This window comes from Phyllostomus discolor, chromosome 2 (genome assembly GCF_004126475.2).
Source record: "Phyllostomus discolor isolate MPI-MPIP mPhyDis1 chromosome 2, mPhyDis1.pri.v3, whole genome shotgun sequence".
NCBI classification, from domain to species: Eukaryota; Metazoa; Chordata; class Mammalia; order Chiroptera; family Phyllostomidae; genus Phyllostomus; species Phyllostomus discolor.
In genome coordinates, this window is record NC_040904.2 from 120,789,036 (window position 1) to 120,813,252 (window position 24,217).

General features: G+C 36.1%; 2 protein-coding genes across 4 annotated transcripts in view; one reads left to right on the forward strand and one right to left on the reverse strand.

The window, feature by feature from the left end:
* LOC114512850 (centromere protein P) overlaps window positions 1-24,217 on the forward strand; it is a 284,496-nt gene that overhangs the window by 102,474 nt on the left and 157,805 nt on the right. The window lies entirely within an intron of this gene.
* ASPN (asporin) overlaps window positions 14,464-24,217 on the reverse strand; it is a 35,188-nt gene continuing 25,434 nt past the window's right edge. The window contains exons 6-8 of one of the 2 annotated variants that reach the window (XM_036018432.1): window positions 18,598-18,691; window positions 18,066-18,207; window positions 14,464-15,671 (exon numbers count right to left, since the gene is read on the reverse strand). In XM_036018432.1, the coding sequence (XP_035874325.1) occupies window positions 15,477-15,671; window positions 18,066-18,207; window positions 18,598-18,691 (431 nt within the window). In that variant the 3' untranslated portion in view covers window positions 14,464-15,476. Of the gene's footprint in view, window positions 15,675-18,065; window positions 18,208-18,597; window positions 18,692-24,217 lie in introns of both variants that reach the window. The other variant, XM_028531982.2, reaches the window with a different exon arrangement.

Here is a 24,217-nt window from a genome sequence, read left to right on the forward strand (position 1 = left end):
GCTCTCTGAACCCCGTACATTAGGGGTCTTTGTGGGGCTTCATTATGTAGGCATGATCGATCATAAACTCAGTCTTCATCCCCTCTACTTCCCTGGAGGATGGTGGGTAAGATTAAAAGTTCCAGTCTCTTAATTATGGCTTAGTATTTCCAGTGACCAGCCCCGATCTTGAAGTTATCCAGGAACCCACAAAGTGTAGCCTCCTTAGAACAAGAGACCGTCCTATCACTCAGGAAGTTCCAAGAATTATGAGCTCTGTGTCAAGCACAGGGGTCCAAGACCAAATATTAGAACAAAAGAAGCTCTTAGTGCTCCTACCATGTAGTAAAGTATAAGATTTTAGGAGTTCTGTGTAAGGAATAGGGTGGGCAGAGATTAATATGTATTTCTGATGTCACAAAGGCACACCATGAAAACTCATCCTGCAGTTTCTCTTCCCCAGCTCCCTGGTTCACATACCAGCAGCCCCTGCTAAGGACCAACACATTGCATGACTCCAGGGGACACATTCATTGCTGTTCAGACTTTAGTAGAATGCAGTGCTGTCATTTTTTTGTGTGTGTGAGAATCTTTCTAGAGATATTTTATATATCTAAAAGCAAATGTGCTTATTCAAAAATCATTATTTTTTAAAAGAATCCTTACATGAAGTCTGAGATGTTTCTGTTATTTTCCTAATATAAATGTTGACACAGTTAATAACCTTCTATATGTCATTGCACATGTATGCAAGTATATTTGAGAGATAAATCCATAGGCATGTCATCCACAGCTGAATTGCTCTCCACAGAGGACCCAAGGGCATGTGTTACATCCTTCTTGGTACAGTTTATCAAGTTTTTATCCTTGATAATCTGCTAGGTTAGGTAGTATCATAGTTTGAGTTTTCATTTCTCTGTGAGTCTGTTTGATTTTCTTCTATTTTGCAGCTATGTACACTTTTTCTGAGGATATCTATATCTTTTACTTTTTTTTTTTTATTGTGTTGTAGACCTTTTTCAGATTGACTTTTGGGAAATAAGGCCTATGTGCTATGACTCATAACTGTTGTTTTCCAGTTTGTCATTTTTTCTTTGACTTTGCTTTTCACAGTTTTGCCATGAAAACTTTTGTTTGTATATTTCTGTTTAAGGCCCTCCCGGCTTTTGCCACCTTCTTGCTTCCACATTGTTAAAAATATTCTCCCATGGTTTCCTCAGTTTCTTCTGGAATCATTATGGTTTAATTTTTTTTATATTTAAATTTCTGACTTGTTAAAGTTTACTATACCTAGTGAGGTATCATTGCCCTAAATGTTTTTGTCAGGTGGTTTTCTGGATGGGCCAGCAGCATTAATGGAACACCTGCCTTCCTCTGTTCAGTCTGACATGCTGCTGTCACCATGAACTTACTGAATTGTTTTTCAACATTTCATTCTTTTCCCTTCAGCTGTCTGTCAACTCTCGCACAAGCATCACATACCTTTAATTATTATAGCTTTTTTAATATCTGGTAGGACTTGTTCCCATGATTATGCTTCTTTCTTCAGCATTTGCCTGTTTCCACTTGCTGCTACTTTGTTTGGTTTGACTTGACCAACATATTTCCTTTTCCTTAATATTTTTTCATATTAAAGTTATCTGTTTTATTTGCGGGTAATTTCCTTACCTCTGTTCTTCATCATATTAAGTACTTTATGTGTGATAGACCCATTAATGATATACTTCATATATGGAAAGAATACATATGAATATATAAGATACCAAGATTAATGAAGCAAACATGTACTTACCATCCAGCTTAAGAAACAGGACATTATTAATGCCTATCAAGACCCTTCATTTATTTCCCTCTTTCCCTGTGACAGCAAGAATTACTATTTTGTGTAATGTGTTTAATATTCTCTTGCATCCCATATATGCTATATATGTATGGGTCTGCCAACCATGAAGTACTTAATTTATGCTGTTCAGTTTTATAAAGACGATGTATGTCTTTAAAGACTACTGTAGGTATTTTTGTATAAATTTCTTTTTTCCTTCAACATTGTGTCTCAGTCATTTCACTCTTGTATACTGTTCATACTATTGTATGAAAATGCCAGCATTTATTGCCCGCTTCTATGAAAAGATATTTAAATTTTTGCCCTTTTTTTTGGCTGTTATGAAAAATAATCCCATTACTATTCTCGAGCATGTCTCTTGGGGGACACATGCATGGTTTCATTGGGCATACATTAATCTAGGGGTCATTTCCTTTAATTTCATAAGATGGCAGATTGTGTTCTAAAGTAGTTATACCTGTTGAAAACAGGTAAGGCTGCAGTTTTTTACATCTCATTCATATTTGGTAGTCAACTTTTCTACCAACTTGATAGGTATTTTAATTTTAATTATTTATTTTATTATTATTTTAATTTTTATTTTAATTTTTATTTCCCTGATTACTGAAGAGGTTGAACATCTTTTCAGATGTTTTTCAGCCATTTGGATGTTTTCTTCTAGGTTTACTCATTAATTTTCTTGCACATTTTTATTGTGTTTCTTAATTATTTCCTAGGATTGTAGATACCAATCTTTTATTAGTTATACATGTCATCATGTGTCATCATTCTTCAGTTGATTCTCTTGGGTTCTTCAGATACATATATGAGTCATATGCAAATGATCATTTTACATTCTTCCCAATTGTGTTTGAGTGGGGTAACTCTTTATTTCAAAAAGACATTTTGCATCTCTTTAGTATCCAGACAACTGGACTGTTGGTTTGTGTTCTTCCTAGTTGGCTCCCAAATAAACTGCATGAGACAAAAGTACATTTTACATCATTAGGCCACTAAAAAAGCTAGCAGAAATCATAGAAATTTTATTCAAATAAATAGGAACAGAGAAAAAATTTTAAAAAGATTAGCACACTACCAGCCACAGAAGGTAGAGAAAGCAAGGGAGCAGTCAGAGGCAGATGGAACAGCCAGTACTCTCCACACTCACAGAGTAAAGTTCTAAGATAGTAGGTACAGTTAAAAAATACTTGTTTGCAAGATCCATACAGTGTTCTTTTGCAATGATTGGGACTGAGTACAAAGCAATAGCATTTTTAGACCCGGGGAGGATAATAAGATGTCTTCCCTTGGCCAAATTAGCAGGAAAATATTCTTTTTTGTTAAGAGTGAAGGTGAGATATGGAAGCAAAATGCCATTATGTTTATTCAGGTTAACAGTTAATTAAGAAAAAAAATTTTTTTTTTAACTTGAGGAGAAGGTTATAATGCTGGTGGCAAAGTTCTGGTGCAGGGGAGTATGTCTATTTGGTGGATTGAGTAAATGAATGGATGTTTGCAGAGGAAGTGGGATTATAGACCGGGAAGAAGCATGGAAGAATCTCCTCAGTTGATGGAAATCTTTTATACATTGACCTGCTTTGAACAAATGGTGCTAAAACAACTGGATATCCACATTATACTATATGCAAAATTCAAGTCAAACTGGAGCAAGGCCATAAGTGTAAGCTAAAACTATTAAATTTTAAAAGAAAACATAAATTTCAGTCTTTATGACTTTGGATTAGGCAGAGTTTTTTAGATGTGACACTAAAAGCACAACAAACAAAAGAGAAAAATAGATAAATTGGATATCATAAAAATTTTAATTTTTTCTGCGCCAAAGAATACTATTAAGAAACTGAAAAACAACATAAAGGATGGAAGAAAAGTTTTGCAAATTATATGTCTCATAAACAACTTCTGTTTAGAATAAAGAATTCATACAACTCAATAATAATAACCACCAGTTGAAAAATGAGTAAATGATCTGAATAGACATTTCTCCAAAGAAGATAGCAAATGGTCAGTAAACACATGGAAAACTGCCCAGCGTCACTAGTAATCAGATAAATGTAAATCAAAATCACAAATCAAGCACCACCTCACGTTCTTAAGATGGCTGTCACCAAAAGGATAAACAATACAAGTATTAGTGAGGATGTGGAAAAAATGGAATCTACATATATTACTAATAGGACTATATAGTCACTTTGGAGTAAGTCTACAGTTCCTGAAAAGGTTAAATAAGCAAAGTTGCCATTTGGCCCACCACTTCTACTCCTTAGTATATATCCAAGAAAAGTGAAGACACCTGTCCACACAAAGCCTTACAGACTAATATTTATAGCATTATTATTCATAACAGCCAAAAAGTGGAAAGAACTTATATGTCTACTAACTGGTACTTTATTTATACAATAGAATGTTACTTGGCAGTAAAAAGGAATGAAGCACTGATACAGCTACAACATGAATGGACCATGAAAACATTATGCTACGTGGAAGAAGCCAGTAACAAAAGACCACATATTGAATGATTCTATTTATATGAAATGTCCAGAATAGGCAAATCCATAGAGACAGAAAGTGGATTTGTTGTTACCTAGGGTGGGAGTAAATGGGGAGTAACTTGTAGTGGTACAAGGTTCTTATTCAAGTGATGAGGATGTTTTGAAATTGACTGTGGTGATAGTTGCTAACCTTGAATACACTAAAAACCATTGAACTGTAAATGGTTGAATTGTACAGTATGTGAATTTTATCTCAATAATGCTGCTACTAAAATAATAGCAATGGTGAAGGATTAGCCAAAGAACATGCATTCATAACTCATAGATACAGATAGCAATCCAGGGACAGCCAGAATGGAAGGGGGTGGGTGGGAGATGGGTAGAGGCAAGCAAAGAGGGGAAATGGAAAAATTGGAATAATGTCAACAATAAATTAATTTAAAAATTTTTAAATAAAAGCAATGGGAGTGTAAATGAATACGATTGTCTATGAGTTGATGATTTTTTAATCTGAGTGAGAAGTACAAGGAAATTCATTACATCATTTTGTCTACTTCAGCTTCTGTTGTAAATTTTCCTTAATAAAGAGGAAGTTTCCATCACTCAACCCACAAGTCTTAATATCAGAACTCCATATGACTAGTTGTGTCCTGTGTTTAAAGTGGAGAATGGAACGTGCTTTTGCCCCTTTTCCTGATTTGTTCCGGTGTTTCTCCGTCTCCAGTGTCTGTAAACTCTTCTGTCTACGGAAGGCCTCATTTTAAAGCAGTTCTTTGGTTCATGTTACTGTTTCACCAGGAGAAAGATGCCACTGCTGGGAATGCCTACCTTGTTATTAGTCAGAGCTGATAAGTTGGGAGAATCTGTTTCAAAATCCCTTCAGTAACACTGAATCATTGGGAGGGAATGCCATCTGCACTACCTCCAAGTATTGCTCAGCACACAGTACGTCTACATAGGGTGAATGTAGTCTGTGGGAGAACCGGAGAGCATGGTGGGCTGCTAGGGTGGAAGAAGCAGTGTAGTGTATACAAACATATTCTTAGAGTGAGGAAAAGTTTATTTTTTCTCATCACTGATTGAATTCAGATGCATGTGTGGAGCCAAGGCAGTGTGGTAGTCTGGTGAGGGGAAGAAAGAGAATATGCAGAGATGTCTAAAACACATTGCTTGCAAATGAGATGTCTACAGATCCTCTAGAGATTGTTAAAGACAAATGTATAAATAGCTATAAGTAAGTAAACTATAGTAAGTAAACTATAAGTAAACTATAGTAAGGTGGGATGTGACAAGTGCAAAAGAACAATGGGAGGAAGGAGGTGAGAAACCACATCTGTTTAATGGGAAAATCAGGAAGATGAGCTGACATGAATGTCTTTTGACATGAACATTTGCAGTGAGGTAAGATTTTGTTCATGCAAAAGATGTGTGAACAAAAACAGAGAAGCCAGGAACACACAGAGTATATTTGAGAAACAGAAAGTAATCTTGAACTGGAGCATAAAAAGATGTAAGCATGAAAGGAAGAGGTCAGAAATCATTTGGTGAGTGTAGATCACAGATAGACTTAAAGGGTAGTTTAAGAAGTTTTTGTAATTTAGCAATGAACAGGAACTGTTATAGGCTTTCAGTATATAATCAATCCAGGTAGAATGCAGATCTGTTGCGTTAGTCAGTTAAAGCTGGACTGGAAAAACATGGCCAGAAACTGATTTTGATACTGTAACTGGATAAAGTTATTGTGATATAGTGAATGAGAATGAAAATGAAGGAATAGATGCAAGCAGTATGAGCGTTAGGACAGAATGTGGCACCAGGTAGCTGTGAAGGAGCAAGAGTTTCAGGAATTAATCTGAACAACTGTGGAAAAGAAAAGGTCAAGAGGGACAATGTAGATTTGAAGGAAATTATTTATGATGTTGGTTTTGGCAGAGTTTAACAGATCCAAATGTTCGGGTTTGCTTTTAAGAGTTTGTTACTTCTAAGCAAGGGCCATGTTCGAGAGGTCAATTTCAGTAGCCTCACATTAGAGGTCATGGTTGAACATGTGCAGAAATGGATAAGATTGTCAGGGGTCAGAGAGAAGAGGCCAAAAAAGGATATTGGAAATACTAGCCACTAAAGAGCGACTCAAAAGATGTGCATGAAAGCCAAGTAAGTAAAGAGTCTTTAGAAGGAAACACTATACAAAGTTTTTCAATGATGATCACTGCCTAAAAAAGTAAGTGTGTCATCATAGTTAAAAGCATGGAGATAGCCCTGACTGGTGTGGCTCAGTGGATTGAGTGCCGGCCTGCTAACCAAAGGGTCACCGGTTCTATTTCCAGTCAGGGCACGTACCTGGGTTGCAGGCCAGGTCTCTAGTAGGGGACATGTGAGAGGCAACCACACAGTGATGTTTCTCCCTCTCTTTCCCCGTCTCTTCCCTTCTGTCTAAAAATAAATAAATAAAATCTTTTTAAAAAAGCATGGAAATAGATTGCTATGATCAAATCCTAGATCTGCCACAAGTTATTTAAAAATTATTGCCCAGTTTACACACACACACACACACACACACACACAGGTAGAAATGTACCTGCCTCATCGGGTTATTGTAAGTAGTAAATGAATTAATGCAAGTAAGGTAAGGCATTTGGAAGAATGTCTGACAACGTTATTAAACATTAGCTATTAAATATTCATATAATATGATGTTGGAAAAATAGATTTAGGAGAATTAAGGTATTTGCAACCATGTGAGTACAGAGGTAATTAACACCAAGGTAAGACATGATGCAATAGTTTAAAGAGGAGCAAATAGATTTTTTAGTAAAACCTTTAGTTTTAGACTTAAAGTGATTTTCTACAAATATGATGTTTGTTTCATGAATTCAATGATCACTTTTTATTGTATTATTTCAGAGGATATAAGGATAGATAGGTGGTCACTGAGATTTTTTTCCTACCTTGAAGTTCTTAATAAACCTAGTAAGTTGTAGTATTTCATTTGTTTCCAAACTTTAATGAATTTCAAGTGGGTAGTATTTTGTATTTATCATAAAATGGGTTTATAGCAGAAAAATTCAGTGCAATTTTAGTTGTTTATGATTTTTATTGATGATTTTTTTGGTAAACTTACAAAGATGATTAACAGCTGTGGAAAGAAAAAGAGAAACATTAACTGCAGGAAATTAACTGCAGTGATTTCAGGAATCATTTTCAGTATTTAAAAATTTTTGCTGTCTTTTCTTTTTAGAAAAAACATTAACTTAGCCACTTTAAGTTCCTCTACTCAGATCATAGACTAATCTGTTTATTAGATGATTTTAACCTTAGCATTAACCTTATTAATTTAATTATTAATTTTAAGAACTGGATTCTTAGAATTTCAGTGAACATTTGATTTTTATTTACAGTCTTACACAACTTTATTTTTATTATATATTGTAGAAAAATATACTTTGTTTATTAAAATAATTGGAACTTCAGAATATTTGGATTTTAGAATGATCATCATTGTGATGTATTTTATTTTTAATGACTTCATAATCTGTAATTTTTCTTGTCAATCAATAATTACTCAGTATAATAAATACTCATGGTTTAGGAATGTTTATGGTTTGCAGAGTATTTTCACATACCTTTTTATTATTCAGTTCTCATAGCAATATAATTCATCAGTATTGTCATCCTTATCCTTTAGAGATGAGGAGGCAGTTTCAATGAGATTGTCATTTGCCTAAGACTATTAATGGAACTGGATTTCTGGTTATGTTCTTCCAACTCAGAGTTCTACATCCCTGGGCTCTTTCTGTTACATTACTATAATTTTACCAAACAGGTATAGATAGCTGTTTTTAGAAATTAAATAAATCTCTTAAAAAGTGGTTGTTCTCAGCCAGCCCTACTCCCCCTCCCCCAACACAGACACCCATTGGCAAATGTCCTTAGAAATTGTTGAGTGTTGCACAGTGGGATAGTATTTCAGGTGCAACTGGCTTTCTAATGAGTAGAGACCAGTGAACTGCCAGACATTCTGCAAAGAACAGCTTACTCTCTCTCCCCTCACTGAGAATGGTCCACCCCAGAGTGCCATCATCACCAAAGTTGGGGAACCTCATCAAGAAGAATAAGACCTATTTACCCATTCTTGACCTGGATATCCAGACCCCTTCTTATACACCTGAAATGTTTTCTACTGTCCCCCAAATTATTTAAAATCTAATTTTTGAGGTAGTGTAATACAAAGGTGATTTTCTTTCATACAACAGGCATAATGGTGGAATATTTCAGTGCCATTACTACAAAATAGTCATGGGGATATAAAGTACAGCATAGGGAATATTGTCAATATTGTTGTGGTAACTATGTATGGTGCCAGGTTGGTACTAGGAATAATGTGGAGATTACTTTATGAATTATATGATTGTCTAATCATTAGGCTGTACACCTGAAACTAATACAAAATAATATTGAGTGTAAAATATATTTGAAAAATTAAATTTAAATTAAAAACCAAACTAAAAGAATAAGTGTTAATACTATGCTAGATACGATCCAAGATGGTGGAATGAGTAGAAGTTATACTAACCTCCTCCCGATATGGAAAAACAACTAAATTGTAGAGAAATCATCTGGAATAAACAACTGAACAATAGTGGGAGAAAAGCCTTTTAATCAGGGATAGATGGGAGAAATAGCTTCAGCACAACATGACTGGTGCAGAGGAGACTAGAGAGGGCTGGCTGGGCTCCCATGGATGGCAGTGGAAGTGCCAGAGGGATCTATTAGCAGCTGTGGGATCCCCCTGAGGAGTGTGGGGTCTAAATGACAAGCTGGGATCCCTAGCCTACAATGCCAGAGCTGGAAAAGTACACAGGTAACCCAGCTGCGAAAACTGGCAGGGTTTTTCTCTGCCAAAGATGGATGGCTGGAGATTCATAGAGCCGGTTAAGAGGCCAATGCATAAATTTTCATTTGCAGCCACTTACCCTGGGCTCTGGCAAAGGGGTCAGAGCACACTGGAGCCACTTGAGGACAGACTAGGGATGGTGACTTTGGGCAGAGAACTGAGAGAGCAACTTCCAGGATGCCAGTGCTGAATCATCCCCCGTGCTGCAGGAGCCACTTCACTCAGGCACAGGGTTCCCCCCTTGAGTGTCATCAGCCTGAAAGGAAGCCATAGTCCACCCCAGGAATTACTCTGCCTCACCCTGTGGAACAAAAGCCTGCCTGCTGATTGTAGAGTGACTAGAATAACAACAGAAGGAGTCAGCCTCAGGCTGTAGATCCCTGGTAGCCTCAAATGGGTTGCCTGAGGCCAGACTGAGACACCATCTGACATGACCAGAGGTAGATCCAAAAAGGAAAAACAGTGCTAAATACTAGATGTTACTGAGACAAATTCCACCGTGGTCTTCCTCATAATTGGTGATATTTTTTCTCCTGTATAGTTTTTTAACATTCATTTCTTGTCCTTTGAGTATGTGAATATTAAGTCACTAGATTTTATATTGTAGTTTATTTTAATTCTCAATATTTTTCATATTTTGCTTCTCCCTTCTCTTACTCCACTTTACCTTGTTCTTTCCTTTTATTATCCTCATTTTAAATTTTGTTTTTCTCCTTTGCTACAACTTGTTTCCATTCCACATTCTTACTATTTCTCCACTGTTCAGCCTCTCAAAACCAATTTTCTTGTCAATGGTCATCTCACCTTCTTTTTCCCACTTTTAACATACCTGCATTCTCTCTCTACCTTTATCAATCGTTGCTCATTGGTTGTGGATAGGGTAGTTGTTGCTGCATTTTTTTCTATTTTATCTCTAGATCTTCACTATTTTTGTATTTCAGATCTCATATTTTACCGTTCCCCTCTCCTACTCCATTCTGCCTTCATCCTGCCCATTCTTTTATTCATCTCAAATTTAGATTTTTCCCTGTCTCAGCCTGGTTTTTGTTCCTCACTCTTACTTAGTATTCCCTCTCCCTCTATCATCTCAAAATCACTTCCCTTTCCTCTAGACATCTTAAGCTTTTCTTTCTTTCTCCCCTCTTAATTCCCTTCCTACCTGTACTAATCTTAGCTCATTTGTTGTTCATAATCTGTGGTGGATCTTTTTCTCCACTTGGGTTCCTGTTTTAAAAAAGTATTTTCTTTCTCTCCATTTTTTGAATTTCTCTTTAAACCTAGTATTACACGCTTTCATTATAATACTCCATTCCAACTTCTTCATTCCCTTTTTCACTTACAGTGTAAATTTTACTTCCTTTTTTTGCATTGCTTTGCTCCGATGCCCTACTCTTATTAGTGCTCCTCTGTCTACCCTCTCAAAATCATTTTTCTTTCAGTTAGTCATCTCATATTTACTTCTCCTTTCTTATAATAATATTAATCTCTTTATACCCTTATTAATACTGCTTCAGTTGCTGTTGACAGTGGGATTGTAGGTGGGAGTTATTTTGCACAACCCTTGGCTGTGTGGTTTTGCTCTGGCAGCATCTGCACAACACTATACAAGATGTGGTGGGTGGAGTGACCCTTAGTCAGTCAGCTAGAGTGAAGGATCCATCAAAGAATGACCCAACAACAGTCAAAACCCAGTTATATCTAGATAGCCAACATAAAGGGCATTCTAAGAGATCAAGGCCAGGAGATCAAGGAGACAGCACTACTGAAACCCACAGGTCTTCTACAATAGAAGTCACACCACGAAGACAGGGAATCAAAGCAGATCAATTTAAGGCACAGAAATAATAAGAGATTTCCTTAAAATGATAAGACAAAGAAACATCCACCAATCAAAAGGATAGAAAGAATGCCCAGAAAGAGTGCTAAATGATGGAGGCAAGTAAACTCTCAGACACTGAGTTCAAAACAATGGTTGTAAGGAAGCTCAATGAGCTGAGGGAGAATAACAAAGAACTACAGGGAAGCCAAAAGGAACTTACAGCGAATTACATCAGTATGAAGAAGGACATAGAGCCTATCAATAAAAGCCAGAAATCAAAAAGTGTCTGGAAACAAATGAAAATGAACACACAACAGCCAAAATCTGTGGGGACGCAGTGAAGACAGTCCTGAGAATGAGCTTCATAGCAAGACAAGACTGCCTAAAAAAGATAGAAATTTTTCAAATAAACAACCTAACCCTACATCTACAAGATCTGGAGGGTAAACAACAAACAAAGCCCAGAGCTAGTAGAAGGAAGGAAATAACCAAGATAAGAGAAGAATTAAATAACACAGAGATTAAAAGAATAATTCAAAGGATCAACAAATTGAAGAGCTGGTTCTTTGAAAAAATAAACAAAATTGACAAGGCTTTAACCAGACTCATCAAGAGAAAAAGAGAGGGGACCTAAACAAAATCTAAAAGGAAAGAGGAGAAATTAAAGTCAATATCACAGAAACACTAAGGATTGTCAAACTACTATAAACCACTATATGCCAAGAAATTTGAAACCCTAGGTGAAATGGACAAATTTCTAGAAACACATAATCTTTTTATGAGGCCATCGCCATTCTAATCTCAAAATGTCATAAAGACAGAACAAAGAAAGAAAACTACAGGCCATTATCGCTGATTAACATAGATGCTAAAATCCTCAATAAAATATTGGCAAACTGGACCCAACAATACATTAAAAAGATCATAAACCATGATCAATGGGATTCATCCCAGGGATGAAAGTATGGCACAATATATGCAAATCAATAAATGTAATGCATCACATAAACAAAAGCAAAGACAAAAATCACACGATCATATCAATAGATGCGGAAAAAGCATTCAATAAGGTACAGCACCCAGTTATGATAAAAACACTCAGCAAAGTGGGAATAGAGGGAGCATTCCTCAACATAATAAAGGCCATATATGAGAGACCTACAGCCAACATCCTACTCAATGGGCAAAAACTAAAAGATTTCCACTGAAGACCAGGCACAAGACAAGGGTGTCTGCTTTCACCACTTCTATTCAACATCATACTGGAAATTCTAGCCACAGCGATCAGATGAGAAAAAGAAATAGAAGGCATCCAAATTGGAAAGGAGAAAATAAAACTGTCAGTGTTTGCAGATAGTGCACATAGAAAACCTTATAGACTCCACCAAAAAAACTATTCAACCAAATAAGTGAATTTGGCAAAACAGCGGGATACAAAGTCAATAATCAGAAATTGAAGACCTCTTTGTACACCAACAATGAAATATCATAAATAGAAACTAGGTAAAAAATCCCCGTTAGTATTCCAACAAGAAAAGTAAAGTATTTAGGAATAAACCTAACCAAGGAGGCAAAAGACATGTAGTTCAGAAAATTACAGAACTCTGAAGAAAGAAGTTAAGGAAGACACAAACAAATGGAACTGTATACTGTGTTCATGAATTGGAAGAATTAACATAATTAAAATGTCCATACTACCCAAAGCAATTTTTAGATTCAGTGCAGTTCCTATTCAGATTCCAGTGATGTATGTCACAGAATTAGATCAAATATTTCAAATATTAATGTGGAACCACAGGAGGCCCTACATAGCAACAATGATCCTGGGAAAAAACAAAGTTGGAGGAATCATGCTACCTAATATGAAACTACACTACCAGGCCATAGTAATCAGCCTGGTACTGGCATAAGAACAGACACAAAGATCAATGGAACAGAATAGAGAGCCCATAAATAAACCCATGTCTCTGTGGTCAATTAATATTCGACAAAGGGGGAAGATGCATAAAATGGAGTAAAAATGGCCTCTTCAACAAGTGTTGGAAGATCTGGTCAGGGTACATGCAAAAAAAAAAAAGAAAGAAAGAAACAAGACCACCAACTTACACCATACACAGAAATAAACTCAAGATAGATAAAAGCCTTAAATATAAGTCATAAAAGACCATAAAAGTCCTAGAGGAAAACATAAGTAGGAAAATTTCAGATATTCCACGCAGCAAAATTTTCACTGATATGTCCCTGAGAGCAAGCGACATAAAGGAAAGCATAAATAAACAAGATATCATCAAAATAAAAATCTTCTGTACGGCTAAAGAAAGCAGCATTAAAATGACAAGAGAACCAATTGTATAGGAAAGCATATTTGCCAATGATACTTCAGACGAGGGCTTGATCTTCAAAATATATAAAGAACTCATACGACTCCACTCCAGGAAGACAAAAGACAGATTAAAAAATGGGCAAAACACTTGAACAGACACTTCTCCAAGGAGGGCATACAGAGGGGCCGCAGACTATGAAAAGAAGAAAAATAAAGTATTTAGGATTACTCAGCATCGCTAGGTATTAGATGCACATTAAAATCACAATGAGATAGCACTTCACACAGGTTAGAATGGCCATCATAACCAAATCAACAGTCAACAAGTGTGGTGAGGTTGGGGAGAAAAGGGAACCCTAGTGCACTGTTGGTAGGAATGCAGACTGGTACAGCCACTGTGGAAAACAGTATGGAATTTCCTCAAAAAACTAAAAGTAGAACTGCCTTTTCACCCAGTGCTCTGATTATACCCTAAGAATCCTGAAATACCAATTCAAAAGATCCTATGCATCCCAATGTTCTTAGCATTATTTATACTAGCCAAGTGCTAGAAATGGCCTAAGTGCTCATCGGTAAATGAGTGAATCAAAAATCTGTGGTATGTTTGTTTACACAATGAAATACTACACAGCAGAATTAAAGAAGGAAATCCTACCCTTCGCTACAGCATGGATTGAACTAGAACTAGAGAGTATTATGCTAAGTGAAATAAGCTAGGTGGTGAAAGACAAATACCATATGATGTCACCTATAAGTGGAACCTAATCAGCAAAACAAACAAGTGAGCAAAATAGAACCAGAGACATGGAAATAAAGAACAAACTGACAATAACCATGGAGGAAGTGGGAAGAGGATAACTGGAGAAAGATGGGGGAGGGTCAAGGAACACATAAAGGACCTATGGGCATGTATAACTGGGGGACGTAATTAAATGTTGGAGGTGGGGAGTGGGTCAGGGCTGGGGAGAGTAATGGGAGGAAATGGAGACAACCGTAATCGAATAAAAATAAAAAAATTAAAAAATACCGTGCTAAAAACATTATATATTAATTAGAATTTTATGAAATATAGTTCCTGCATGGGAGAAGAAAAATTCAACCAAAGCACAAATGTTTTATTTCAAACCAATTTTTAATGTTTTCCTGATTTTCCACTTTTACTTATGTTGAATGCCAATGAAAAATACATAAAATACTCTTGCTTTTTTCAGAGCTTTTAGTTTCTTTGTGTTTTGTTTAATGCAGTACCTGTTTAGTTATACCAGTTGTGTTTTTCAGAGTTATCCAGTCTGTGCATATTTTAGGAGACAATTTCTGTAGAATTTAGAGTGCCTAGGCTCTTCCAAACAAGACCTTATAAAGGAATGTCTTGAAAATATCCATTAGCACTGAGGTGACAATGTTATATTACCTACCAATTGACATACTATTAAAAGCTTATAATAACTGTGATAATAAAAGTTGTGAGTTACAGGTTTTATATGAACACTCAACTATGCATTTTATAGAGGTTTTATAATTGAATAATAATAATTTAAAAAGTAAAGCACATGCTATAGCTCAAAAACCAGCTCTTATGAATAGCATCTGTGGAGTTGGTCATAATAGTTACCGAAGGTTTTATTATAAAGGGTTAGTTTTAAACATAAAGACAGGCCCTAAGACATGATAATTTGAATGATTATATCAAGCCATACTTTAACATTTTTAGAAGTATTACAGTACTATCCGAGTTATTAAAGAAAAAATAAGAATAGTAAAATGCACTCTTCATGTCACTGCCCTTGTTAATTTTGTTTTTTTAACAGCAAATGAAAGAGCACAGATATTGCTAAGTGTCAAGCATTCCATTTACAGTACAGTTCTTTTTAAAATATACTTAGTAAGAGTGTTAAATACTCAATGTCTTCTTTTTTTGAGAAAGAATTTTCAAAAATGAAATACATGCAAAATCACTTGTATGGAAAAGAAAACTGCGATCAATGCAATTTTTGTCCTAAAATAAGTCACTGGATGTACCACATGGGAATAGATTTTTACTTCTGAGCATAACACTAACATTATTAATAGAGTTCAAGTACCCCAAATGTAACAATTTTTTATTTTACATTAAGTGGAATTAGTAATTATTACTCTCTGAAGTTCCCAAGCTGAACGCTCATTCTGCTCAAAACACAACGAAATGTTGCAGGTTGCACTTCCCAGTACTTCATTGGGTTGTTGAATAAACTTATTGCACTGTATAATGATTTCTTCATCTTTGGCATTGTTGGGCAGAAGTCATTCACTCCCACTTTTGTAATTGAATTAGAGTGAAGGAAGATGATCTGTTGTAGTAAAAAGAATGGATTTAAAGTATACAGTACATGTAAAAGAAGATGCTCTTTATAATTTATAGGTTTATTTTACACTGGTTTGAATATATTTCACTTAAGATATATGCCTGTTAATACTTAATTCAGCAACTCAGGCAGCAACTCAGGCTCATGTGTTATATATAAAAGTGCTGTATGTGTGAAGTATGGTATAGGACTCATGCCAATCCTTAGAACACACTGCCTAGTTAGCACCACTCTTCTTCTCTACACATGTATAGATGGGTGTGTATGTGTGATCACTTCAGTGCCTTATGTATGATAATTTTAAGAGTGTTGTATTAGTATTAGAGCCCTGAATGGTGTGGCTCAGTTGGTCCCGCAAAGCAAAAGTTCACTGGTTTGAACCTGGTCAGGGCATTTGCCTGGATTGTGGATTTGGTCCCCGGTCCCCCATCAGGGTGTGTACAAGAGACACCTGATCAGTGTTTCTATCTCACATCAATGCTTCTCTCCCTATCTCCCTCCCACCCCTCTGTCTAAAATAAACACATAGTTTTAAAAGTATTAAAAATGAGCAGAAGAATGCAATTTAATGCTTCAGGAATAGGCTTGCAATATAAATGTGAAGAATTGTTATCTAGAATTTTCTGTGATCAAGGGAGAGAAGTGTAGAGCTGCTTTTATGTAAGCTGTTTTGTAGAAAAATACATCTGTTGACAAATACATATCTGTAATACAGCATGAATAGTTGAATCTTTATTTGCACCACTGCAGAAAATGAAATATTATAGGCTTTGTGTATATCTTTACATTAAATTATTATTGAGGATAGACAATATAGAGTCTTCCCTTCATTTCCTTTAAAACCCTTTAAATTCCTTTTTTGATCTTTTTTGGCAACTGAGGTTTCTGGGAAGTAAAAAATATATACTTAATTGATAGCATTTTAGCATATTAAAAAAATTGGACCCTCTTGCTGGCAAAGCTGAGATACTGGTTCTGGCTGTTACTCTATATTCTGCCTTTATGTCTTGGTGAGATTGATCTGAGCCAGTCATGAGAATTCTAAGCATTACTAAAACCTTTAAGTTTGGTGTTGGAGCCGCCTCTGCCCTCTGTCTTGGGGATTTTGTGACAGATGCCTTTGTTATTGTTCTGCATTTCCCAGCAGCTCAGTGTGAGTGCAAGATGCAGTTTACCATAGCATGGACCTCATTAGGAATGGGAAACAGTGCTGGACATGTAACCTCTTTGCTTTATGGACATTCATTGAATTGTATCCTTATGACTTGTGTTCTTCTCTGTTTGTATTACAATTCTATTCATCTTTTTAAAATGCCAACAAGAGGTAGATTTAAGAGTGCCCAGAAACTGGGACCAGAGTTGTGGAGTTAAGTGTGTAAAGATGGGACAGATCTAGAGAGAAAGGACTCAGGACCTCAGTAACTCAGGTCACTGGTTAACAATAGACATTTAAATCTACCACTTCAAAAAGTCAAAGTAAAAGATGTAACTTGGAGATGAACACTTATATATAGCACATCCATTTCGATGGCTTGGACCTCAAAGGAGTGTAGCTAACAAAACTTTAAAAAATAAATAAGAAAGAAATGTAGAAGCAAGTACCTCAAAGCCCAGGTTTGTTCTCAGTATGTTTTTGCTTCTTGTAAGATGGAAACATTGTATAGCAAAATAACCATATGAAAAAAATAGGCTAAGGTAAAATGAGATTAAGTATGGATTCTTAATTTGAGGTCTATAAATGAGAATCAAGGAGATCTGTAACATTTCTAAAATTATGTGCAAAAGGTTGTCTTCATTTTTGTTTCTGGAAGGATCTTTATGCAATTCTCCAAGGATTATGTGGCCCTTCCCCGCTAGTCAGGAGTTGCCAGATTATAGGAAAAAGATTTTTAATAATTAGAATAAGAAATGTGAATATATGATGTTCCAAATACTGACTTTTGATTTTATTTACTGGCCTGAGTTTTTAAAAAAGCATACACACTTTTAATTTAGTACCACATTAGTAGTGAGAATACCTAGGACTTTGTCTACATGGTTTGCCTTTATTAAATGTTTCCAAAGTGTGAAAGGGTATGTGGTCCTACTTGATTTCCTCCTGACCAGTCTGCCTTTACATAGCCACTGCCACCCAGAAACCTGAAATTAGGTAGTGCCAGTGCCGTAATGTCCTTGGCAGTGGCAGTTTTAGTAGGAGAAAGGGAAGGATGCATATAGGTACTTGAGTATTTTAGCTGACGTTCCCATAGAAACCAGTCTCCTAACGCTCTCCTACGTTACCCTTACAACTTACTTGGTCTCTCTGCCTTAGGTGTTAATAGGTTTCATAAGAACAAAGAAAAGTACTAATATCTACAAAACACAAGTAGAATGTTTTACCTGGAGGTATTTCAACTCCTGTAATCCTGAAGGGATTTTTTTTAGTTTATTGTTTTCCAAGTGTATTTCTCTTATGCGTGGTATGTTAGCAAGACTTCCATTTTCGATATCTGTGATTCTGTTGTTTCCTAGACCCAGCCTAAAAGTGATATAAAATTCATCAACTCTTAAGAAAATGGAGTGATACAGTTAGATGAAAGCACAACTGAGTTAGAAATATAAACCTGACCTATATATATGTGTGCAGAGAAAGTGTTTCATGGTTTTATTTAATAACCTATTTAGTATGTTAATGGCCCTCTCCTCCATTGTCAGAAAATTCTTTATGTAGTATTTGAAAATTTTTGTTTTCTCATTCTATTTGGTATCCTCTTCCATTATAGAAATGGAATAATAGCAGTACTTTCCAGTTTTCCTAGTAGTAACAGTATAATCTTGATTAGGTCCCTATAATATTCTCCAAAAAATTTTATTAATATCTTCATCATATAGAGTACCACTTGTAAGTTAGGATTTGGGAAACTTTTACCTTTGTAGATCTTTGTATCGTTTAAAATCCTCCAGTTCCACAGTTGAAATTTTATTAAAATCTAAATGAAGCTCTAATAGAGTTGATGGTAGTTCTAATGATAAGGAAAGAAAGGTGTGTTAGATCAAGTAAGATCAATCTCAGTTGATTTACTTGTTAAGTTTCACATTATATATAATCTTAGGTAACTTTTTAGGGATCTGCTTTTATTAAACATTCTATTACAGAAAACTTCAAACATACACAAAAATTGAAGGTAGTAATACCAACCATCATGCTGTTGGCCCAACTGCAATAATTGTCTTAATTTTTCCAATTTTGTTTCATCTACCCCATTAGTTATTCATTATTGATTTTTTTAATTGAAATTTTGGGGAGTAACATTGGTTAATAAAATTATATTGCTTTCAACCATACAGTTCTGTCATACAACATCTGTATATTGTATGGTGTTCACCATCCAAAGTCAAGTCTCCTCCTTTTATCATTTATGCCCCTTTTATTGTATCCTACCTTCCTCTACACCTCTTTTCCTCCACTATTATCTGTGTCTATGAGTTTTGTTCTCTCTCTCTCTTTTTTTTTTGCTTAATCCCTTCACCTTTTTTACCCAGCCCATCAACCCCCCTTCTCTGATTATGGTTAGTAAAAACAGTTGATTTTTGTTTATTCACTTGTTTTTTGCTGGCCTATTTAAAATTAAATTCTATACATAATGATAATTCACCTGTAAAGACTTTACTAGATGTCTTTAACTCATATAGTTATCTTCTATTTATGTAACCATCATATCAGTATCACATCTAACAAAATTAATAACAATTACTTACTACATCTTAAAACAAATTTTAAGAGATATAAGAACCAAATAAATGTACTTGTAAAATTTATTAGGATCCTGACTTGAACAAATCAACTGTAAAACAATATATATGAGATCATTAGGGAAATTAGGAGCCTGCTTGAGACAAAGCCACCTTTGTTTTGTTTTTTTTTCCCCTTTCTTTTCTTCTAAGGGGCCATTGCAGAGGTTTCCTGGCCACTCACCTTTGGCTCAGGGAAGTGAGGGCAGCACTGTCTGCAGTCATGTGAGGAGAGCCTAGAGTGGGAGGCTTGGGGGAGGTTCTTAGGGAACCAGCTGCTGGTTCCTAGTGCTGGGCTATAACACCATACTGCAGCAGCCAGTCTTCTTCAGAAAAGCAAAACCCTTGCAGGGGAAAAACAGTTACCCCATCCTGTGGGAAAACTGCTCACCCCAGCTTCTGAAAGCCTCCTACTCTCATCCTCAAATCCTGCTTGCCACACCCTTTAAAATCCTGCTTACCCTACCTGGCTCCTTTCTTACTTTCCCCCAACCTGCATCTTATCCCCTGCCAAGGAGACAGGAACATAGGTAGACTGAGGACTGTTAGAAACTGGCTTTAGGACATTGCCATTATATATACCTTCCCAGGAACCAGACTGCTTCGAACTCACAGGAAAGCCTAGGAACACTGTCAGACCCATACTCTGGGCTCTGGAGGCCTCACCTCCTACCCTACTAGGGACTTCACCCTGCTGAGTTCAGAGAAATACTCAGAGACAGACTCAGATATGTGAACACACCAGCCATCTTCCCTGAAATCTGAATGGCACCTCCTACAGGAGATCCAGGCATCCTATCCTACTGATTCCACTAGAAGTACTCTTAGAAACAGACAGGTCAGCAGCTAGACTAAGACTAATGGCAGGACTGCAGGCAGAGGCGGGTGGAGGCGGTACCTGCAGTGCTTTCAGATGTTAGTTGACCCATGTCTAGGCCTGGTGCTGCTAAAAAGCCAGGAGTGTGCAACAGTGAGGATGACCTCAGATGTTATAAACTGTGGAAAAGCTTATGGCTTCTAACAGGCTGCCTAGAGTTAAATGGGGACGACTTCAGAACACCAGGAGTGTATCCAGAAGGAGAAGCCAGCAGGCAAGCACTAAACTCCTCTGAGACAAAGTCCACCTTGATCTCCTCCATTATTTGAGCTATTTTTCTTTCACATAGCTTTTTAACTTCTTTCCTGTTTCTTTAATTTTGCTCCTATTTTTCACTATTTTTTAATTTCAAATCTCATATTTTACTCTTCCCTTTTATTACTCCATTTGCCATCTTCCTTCCCTTTGTTATTTCATTTTAAATTTTATTTGTTCCTTTTCACCACCTTGTTTCTACTCCTTACTCTTACAATTTCTCTTCCCTATATCCTCTCAAAATCATTCTTTCCTTTAGTCATCTTATATTCTTTTTTCTTTCACATAATATTCTTATTCTCTTTCCACCTTTATTAATCTTTGCTCATTTGTTGTTGGCATTGCTGCTGTTGGGGGGTATTGTTGCTGGTGTGGGGTTTTTTTTATTTTATTTTATTTTTTTGGTTAATATTCTGTCAGCACCTGTACAGCAGCATACAAGACATGGTGGAGGCTGACTCTCCATCAGCCCGTTGGAGGGGAGCACCCACTAATGAATGAGCCAACAACAATCAAAACCCAAATACAATAGGAGAGCCCACATAAACTTCATAAAAGGCATCCCTAGAGCATCCAGCTCAGGAGATCAAGGAGACTGCATCACTGAGTCCCACAGGACTCTTGCCATAGAAGGCCACTGCATGAAGACAAGGAGTCAAAGCAGATCAATCTAATACGTAGAAACAAAAAGAGTCATCTAAAATGGGGAGACAAGAACCCCCCAACTGAAAATAAATGAGCAATCTTCAGGAAGAAAACTAAATGAAATTGAGGTAAGCAATTTATCAGACACAGAGTTCAAAATAATGGTTATAAGGATGCTCAAGGAACTTAATGAGAACTACAAGGAACTCAGTGGGAACAACATCAGCCTAAAAAAGGACATAGAGCCCTGGCTGCTGTGGCTCAGTGGATTGAGCACCAGCCTATGAACTGAAAAGTTGCTAGTTCAATTCCCAGTCACAGCACATGCTGGGTTGCAGGCCAGGTTACCAGTTAGGGATGTGCAAGAGGCACTGGTCTATGTTTCTCTTGAACATTGATGTCTCTCTCCTTTTCTTTCTCCTTCCCTTTCCTATTCTATAAAAAATATTTTTAAATGAAATTTTTTAAAAATGATATAGAAACTGTGTGTAAGAACCAGGTTGAAATGAAAAATGCAGAAGGAATTAAAAGCAGGCTAAATAAAGCAGAGGATTGAATCAGTGAGTTGAAAGACAAGGTAGGGAAAAACCACCCAGTCAAAGCAACAAAATGAAAAAAGACTCAAGAAGAATGAGAATAGTTTAAGGGAGCTTTGGGACAACATGTAATATAACAATATTCACATCATAGGGCTACCAGAAAAAGAAAGGAAGCAAGTGATAGAAAACCTATTTGAAGAAATAATGACCGAAAAGTTCCCTAATTTGGTGAGGGAAAAAGCTAGACAGGTTCAGGAAGCACAGATGAACCCCAACAGGCCCACTCAAAAGACACATTACAATCAAAATGGCAAAATTTAAAGACAAAGAAAGAATCTTAAAGGCAGCAAGGGAGAAACAGCTAGTAACATACAAAGGGGGTTTTAATACGGCTATCAGCTAATTTCTAAATGGAAACCCTACAGCCTGAAGGCACTGGCACAAAATATTCCAAGTAATGAAAAGCAAGGACCTACAACCAAGACTGCAATATCCAGCAAGACTCATTTAAAACTGAAGGCTAAATAAAAGAGTTTCCCAAATTAAAAGCAAAAAGACTAAAGATACATTTCCACCAAACAGGCATTGCAAGAGATGTGAAAGGGACTGCTTTAATAAGAAAAGTATATATAGAGAGAAACACAAGTACAAAGAGAGAAAATGTCAATGATTAAATACCTATCAATAATAACTTTAAATGTAAATAGATTAAATGCTCTAATCAAAAGACCTAAGGTAGCTAAATGAGTAATTAAACAAAGCCTGCAAATATGCTGTCTACAGACCCATCTCAGAACAACAGGTTTATACAGACTGAATATGAATGGGTGGAAAAAGAAATACTGCATGCAATGGACATGAAAAAAAAGCTGGGGTAGCAATACTTATATCAGACAAAATAACTACAAAACTAAGGCCATTATAAAAGACAAAGAAGGTCACTACATTATACTTAGGGGAGTACGTACCCAATGTAGGAGCACCTAAATATATAAAGAAAATCTTGGAGTACTTTAAGAAAGAGATTGACAGCAATGCAGTCATTGCAGTGGATTTTAACTACCCATTGTCAACAATAGACCAATCTTCCAGGAAAAAAATTCAACAAGGATGTGGCAGCATTGAATTACACACCAGATCAAATGGTCTTAATTGATATTTACAGAACATTTCATCCCAAAAAAGCAAAATACACATTCTTCTCAAATGTACATGTATCATTTTCAAAGGTAGAGCACATGGTAAGACACAAAATAAGCCTTAAGAATGTCAAGAAAATTGAAATCATATCAAGAATCTTCTTGGATCACAAAATGGATTAAATCTAGAAATCAACTTCAAGAAAAAATCAGAAACATTCAGATACATGGAGGCTGAATAAGATGTTATTAAATACTGAGTGGGTTAACAATGACATCAAGGAAGAAATAAAAAAGTTTCTGGAAACATATAACTGTGAACACACAACATCCCAAAACCTATGGGACACAGTGAAAGCAGTCCTGGGAGGGAAATTCAGAGCAATACAAGCCTACCTAAAAAAGATATAAAAATCTCAAACAACCTTACACTACACCTAAAAGAACTAGAGGAACAACAATAAAGAAAGCCCAGAGTGAGTAGAAGGAAGGAAAGTATCAAGATCAGAGCAGACTAAATGACATACAGACAAAAAATATGTATACACAAAGGTTCAATAAATCCAGGAGCTGGTTCCTTGAGAGCATAAATGAAATTGACAGACGTTTAACCACACTCATGAAGAGAAAAAGAGGGAGGACCCCAAAAAATAAAGTGACAATGAAAGAGAAGTAACAACCAATACCACAGAAGTACAAAGGATTGTAAGACATTACAATGAACAATGATATGCCAAGGAAATGGACAACCGGGTGAAATGATAAATTTCCAGAAACATGCAATGTCCAAAACTGAATCAGGAAGTAGCAGAAAACCTGAACAGACCAATAACAAATAGCACAATTGAACCAGGAATTTAAAAAAGCTCTGGGCAAATAAAAGGCCTAGACCAGATGGCTTCACAGGTGAATTTTACCAAACATCCAAAGGAGTAGTAACACCTGTCCTTCTCAAAGTATACCAAAACATTCAAGAAGAGGGAAGCCTCCCAAACTCTTTTTACAAGGCCAATATTATACTAATCCTAAAACCAGGTAAAGACACATCAAAGAAAGTCACAGGTCAATATCTGTTATGAACATACATGCTAAAATCCTCAATAATATACTAGCAACCAAGAACCAGAAATACATTGAAAAGATTATACACGGTGATCAAGAGTGATTTATTCCAGGATGCAAGGATGGGACAATATTTGTGAGTCAATAAATGTGATACATCACATAAACAAAATGAAAACAATCACAAGGTCTTATCAATAGATGCAAGAAGCATTTAATAAAATACAGCACACATTTATG